This window comes from Lygodium microphyllum, chromosome 6 (genome assembly GCF_053477565.2).
Source record: "Lygodium microphyllum isolate KBCC chromosome 6, Lygodium_microphyllum_v1.1.10, whole genome shotgun sequence".
NCBI lineage: Eukaryota > Viridiplantae > Streptophyta > Polypodiopsida > Schizaeales > Lygodiaceae > Lygodium > Lygodium microphyllum.
Window position 1 is genome coordinate 45,192,727 of NC_141140.1, and position 6,000 is coordinate 45,198,726.

The window sequence follows — 6,000 nt, forward strand, 5'->3', positions numbered from 1 at the left end:
GTTGTGGGCCACGGAGAGTGGAGCTGGCCTACAGTTTCACATTCGGCAATGCATTTCTTTGCCTACACAACATGGACTGGTAGACATATTGTGATGCAGGATGATATATATTGGCCTCCCACCAACATTCAACATTGGATAGAGCATAGCATCATGGACCCCTTCAAACACACTTTTTGATGATGCCTTTGGGATAGCTGGCGACCCATGGGGACCTAGTAATAGGTAGCTGGTTGCTTCAAATGCAGCAAAATAGGCTTTGCCAGCATTGCCTGCAGCAACACCTGGAGAACCCAAAGCATTTTTTGTGGTCATGTGAGTTAGCATGGCTGGTTTGGGAAGGAGCTTGCAAGATCCTTTGGCCCAGCCTCAAGTGTATTAACTAGGGAGTTTTCTGCTGGTAGTCAGTCACTTAGGGATGTGATTAACTGTATGAGGTGGAGATGCATGACCAATTTTCATCATTGAAGCTAGTTCCTATGCAGTGGTGACTCAAAGGCATCACCTATCCAGCAAATAATAGAGCCTTTGCCAGCTGGCATTTACCAAAGAGAGCCTTTCTGCGTAGGCCACTCTGGAAGAGATCTGATAATCTGCCGTCCATCACTCCCTGAAACTGGTGTCGTTCACAGGAGCTTTGACAGCTATTCCTTCATACCTAGGGTCACCATGGCCTATTTTTCACACTATGGCATCATAACCCCTGGTGGTGTTATGCCACCCCACCATGGCTTCTTTCTTCCATCTCCCCCGGATCACCCAAATGACCTTGTATGTATTTGACTTAGTTTGCACTCAGCTCCAGTTAGACTGCTGAGAATTTTTACTTCATTGATGCTCTGAGTAATATGATTAGCCACATTTTATTTTGCCAGAAAAAAAAAGCATAGTGGAGACTTCCACAAAGGGAGAGCTCTGGTAGTTCACTTCCATATGGAGCAGATGAAAGATTATGATAAAATAAACATTCTGCTATCTTTATAAAAACATTTGAGTACAAGATGTCAATAAGACCTGCTGAAGGTAGCTATAGAGCATGATATCACGTGAAAATCATGTCAAGTACTGTATCTTCTCACACACTTCATAATCAAAGGGTAGAAATGCTTTTAATTCATGTGTGTAGATGCAAAATGAAACCTTGACAAACCTTGCCTTTCCCTTTTCTATCCACCTTGATCTGTAGTTTTTTAGGGGTGATATGTGGAACTTGAAGGGGGAGGGACTGGCTAATGGCTGTTATTGAAATGACCTAGCTTATAACGAGCTATGTTGGAAGGATGAGTAGTAGACCGCATCCATGTCATCCCTATGAGGCATACAGCGTCCACGTGTTTCATTCACCATATCCCATAGTACACATTTTGTGCTCTCTTCTGGGAGTAAGGAAACCCCTTTCAAGCTCATACAATACTTGGCCCAACAATTATCAATAATTTCATTTCAAAAATATAAAATGATAGAATGACGATTCTTGATGGTATTATACACAAACAAGTTATAAAAGTTATGCTTTATGGAGACAAATATCACTGATCTTGAGCAAATCTTGATTATTATGTAAGGCACACAAAGGACTGGGCAGATTCTAGAGGCCCAAAACTTTTATATTATAAGGGTACTATGGTAATTTTTGAGATTCAGTGCCTAAAACAGCTTTTTTGGTAATAATGTAAGGGTATTGTGGTAAATTTTGAAATTTGAGAGTTATTTTAGGAAATTCCAGAGTATGTAGGGGAATTGTGGTGCTTTAATTTCTGGTGTCTTTAAGCAAATTTATTAACTACTTTTCAATCATGTTGTGAAGACATTCTTTGTGTTTGTAAATTGTGTTTGTGAATGACATATAATACACGTTTTCTTAAGATGCTTACCATTCTTGTGAATTTATGAAACATGCAGGGAACCTGAAATTTATGAAGTACGAAAAGGTGATACTTTATCAGATATTTCCAGAAGAACAGGGAAATCAAATTGGGAGGAATTGGTCCGTCTGAACCCTGGAATTAGGAACCCAGATTTGATATATCCTAGTGAAAGATTGCGTCTCCGCTCATAACTATTTATTGATTGCTAACAAGAGAGAACTCCAAACCACGATATGTGGATTCATACTTGGAATTACACAGAATCTTGTCAGATATGTTGTCATTTTCTGGCTAACCCATTTATAGCCTGTTTGAGATGCCCCAGTAAGGATCACTGGCCTGTGCTCAGGTAACTGTATGGATAACACCAATTATTATTATTTATTGACCCTTTACTATTTGGGGGATGCTAAAACATTTGGTAGTTAACAAGGCAGCGCTGCTGCTGGCACGTTGGACATTTTTTTCCATTTCTGACAGCTTTTGGTTTTGATGTTTCTCCATATGACACAACTATGATTGGACATTAATGTGCTCTTGCTATAGGGCTATGTATTAATGACATGTTGAGAGAGTTTGTACTGTAAAGATTCATGAATTTAAGATCTACAGGCTGTGACCACCAAATTCAAGAGAGGATTTAACTTCTGTTAGCAACACATCATGTCTATGACACATTTCTGGTACTCTGTAAGTATGATTTGGTTGGTCAGTTTCATGTGCTTTCTGCAGAATATAGCAATTCTGAATCCTTGACTTGTACTTTCATTACTGTATATCTAATATGTTGTTTAGATATGCTTAGAGATGCATGTTCCTTAATGCTTAGGACCCAGATGATTCATCAACTAAGGCTCCATAAAGGAGATGGCAAAAATCAGCGTCAGGAGTCTTATATTCATATTGAGAGGGAGATAAGGCCCAAGGGTTTGGCTCTTTGGATATAGTTAAGGAAAAACATATTGCTCTTTCAGTTAAAAAGGCTCATTGGGTCACAAAACTTCCCTGATATATGCGAGGGCCCAAAGGGCACCCAAGTCTCTCCAACATTGGGAATTAGGGTTTGGTGGGGGGCAGGAGAGAGAGAGAGAGAGAGAGAGAGAGAGAGAGAGAGAGAGAGAGAAGTAGAGGGCTTAGATAGACATTTAGGGAAGCATAATCTGCTTCTTAGATAGACGTTTAGGGAAGCATAGACCTGATTTGTAGAACTCAAACTAGAGAGTTGCCCTAACAAGGATCATATCCTTAGTAAGAAGCAAAGGGCTTACATAAGACCTAATTTGTAGAACTCAAACTAGAGAGTTGCCCTAACAAGGATCATATCCTTAGTAATTTGTAAATTTGAAGATTTTTTATGCCTATCCTATAAGTTTTCATAAGATCAGCAGCATTTTGCCAAGGTGTTCCTTTTAAAGGTTTCCCTTATCCAACTCTCACCACTTTAGTGAGTAAATTGACAAGGTGGTGCCATATTTTAGCACCTCTGAGGATGTGTACTTAGTATAAACAATTTGTAGTTTACATTATCTTTGGCTTTTAAGAATATGTAGACAGAAGAGAGCATGTAGGTAGAGACTCAGATCAGTCCCCTTCCACTTCAAGGAGAGTTCTCTCAGTCCATGCCCTGCTTTTTGCATCATCAACACACAGTAATCTTTCCACAAGGTCTGCTTTTTGCCCTGCTGTCTAGCCATGAATATTTCCAGCCCTGAAGGTGCCTGTTGCAGGCCCAAAATATGTGGCAGAATTTTTGGGGCTGTCCCTGCTACCCATTCACACTTAAAATCCCCTCACAAACTTGTCCAGGGTCCACTAAATGCCCACTTTGCTGCCTAGAACAAGTACTTGACACTTAATATGCAAACAGAGATGTAAAATCCGCTTACACTTCATGATAGATGTGAACAAATAGTGTGTATTGAGCATGAACATTGGCAGATCCACACCATAGCACACAAGTACTGTCACTATCAGACTTCTCTAATGTTTTCAACAATCGGACATAGAACCACATGACTGCAGGCTCAAAGAAACTATGGATCATATCTGCTAGAATGGATGTATTGCTAGAAGTGCATGAATTAGGCATCTCGGGCTTAGTGCCCCAGATGGCAACAACATGGAGTGTTGTATCCTGGGTGACAAGTTTAGAGGTAGCAAAGTTAATCTTGTTGGTCTGCACTCACTTAGAAGCTTAACTCTTCTAGAGTTATGGGAGGCTAGGACCCAGCTAGTTTTTGATGGTAGTAGGATAGAAGTCAACTAGGCTAAAATTTAGAACAAGGCACGGTGATTTTGGAATGTAGCATGTTATTTCGGAAAAATTGAGCGGGAAAACTTTGTTGCATTGAGACTTTTGCTCAACTAGTGTGCTCCCCTCAAAAACTCTCATCTTGCATCATATTTATTCTGAAAATGCAGTATTACTATCATTTCACATTCAATGCAAAATCCTTTTGTGTCTAAATTAAGACTTTGGGCTGTCCTTCAAAATTCAAGCAGCGTCTTCCTTCTTGGAGGGGTGAGTTTGCCCACCTAGGTCCATCCACCAAATGACACAGCTAATCACCAAGCAGTCTATTACACAATCTGGTACCTCCATGGCTCTATACCCCACCACACACTAGGCACAATGTGGGCTGCAGGTGGTGGTCTGTAACTAGCATTATCTTTTCCCTTTCTTCAACTTCTAAGAGAATCTACAAGTAAAAATGTTAGCTTCTCTCAAGACATGCACACATGTCAAAGATTTCAGCGGTAAACATAATAGCTCCTCTCTTCTAAAAGTGGTGTTAGTTCCTTGATCTTAAGATGGATGAATCATTGAGGCATTTGATGGGTTCAAGCACCACTTCAAGCACATAGTGGTTCCAAGTACCACATCCTACTCTGTGCTTGAAACTAGAATTCAAAAGGAAGATACTGAGATGAAGACTTGCTGGTCATTTTGGACAGCAAGGGGAGTTGGAATACCAAAAGGCATTGGGAGAATCCCATTGTACATCAACTTCTTCTTCAATTAAGTTGAATAAAAACCGAAAGGGGCGCCAATTTTGTGGTCAACAGGGTGTCCAATGTTTAAGATTATATGATCAAGTGTGCATTTCAGTTTTGTGAATTTGTTAATTGCTGTAAATAGTGCTTCATCAGGTTATTTACCAGCCTATTGGAGGAGGAAGGCTAGTTTCAGATAGTTGGATCCGAGGAAATTATATTTTTGTCATAGCAAAAGTACACCCTACAATTGGTGGAACATTTTTGCACTGATCAGACATGGCTTGTAGCTACACCTCTAGATTCCACTCTCCATTTGCACAAGGATACCTCGGGTCTGCCTTTTGATGCTCATACCTATCATTTTGTTGTAGGAAAATTACTTATACCTATCATTCTGTTGATTCTCACACCTATCATTCGGATCTTGCATTCTCAGTAAGTTTGCTTAGTCAGTATTTTAATACATCTAGAATGTCTTGTTGGGTTGCTTGTCTTTGTGTGTTAAGTACTGAGATCTTGTGATTGATGTGGATTATTCTAAACAGAGCATACAGGCTGTTTACTACTGTTCATGAGAGAATTATCAGATCTATCTTTATTCTGTGTCCAAATATTGCTCTTGGTTGTCCCGAATAGAGGGATATTGAAGACTCTATTGAGGTTTCTTGATCTACTGCTGTAGTAGATTGAAAAATTGAACCTTTGGGCTGAATGAAGGGTCTTTTTAAGCTCTAGAACAAGGTATTATTAGTCTTTTGTGGTTTGCATAGGTATTGGAGTATTTTAATGCATATTTGGGCCTATTTTTTGTCAGAGTACAACGATGCGGAAGCATAGGACAAAGATTGAGAGGGAGTGAACACAGAGAGAAGAGAGAGAGAGAGAGAGAGAGAAAAGGAGACAGTGTAAACACAGAAAATCTGCAGTGTAGTATGCTGTATAAGAGTGCAGAAATATACATGGGGGCAGAGGAAATATCTGCGTGAGTCTCCGACTTGATGACCTCGATCTCCATCAGCCCAAGCACAGTCTGTCTCAACCAACAAATCTCAAGATCAAAATCTGAATAATGAATAAGAGTGTGTACCACCAACTGGCTATATTTAGCCAAACAATAGGAAATACGAGCACCAGG

At 39.9% G+C, this 6,000-nt stretch overlaps 1 protein-coding gene across 1 annotated transcript in view; it reads left to right on the plus strand.

Moving 5' to 3' along the window:
• Window positions 1-2,517, plus strand: part of LOC148034513 (uncharacterized) — a 40,344-nt gene extending 37,827 nt beyond the window's left edge. The window contains exon 8 of the mRNA XM_087679450.1: window positions 1,903-2,517. Within this exon, the coding sequence (XP_087535576.1) occupies window positions 1,903-2,059 (157 nt within the window). The 3' untranslated portion in view covers window positions 2,060-2,517. The remainder of the gene's footprint in view (window positions 1-1,902) is intronic.
• The last annotated feature ends 3,483 nt before the right edge of the window (window positions 2,518-6,000 follow it).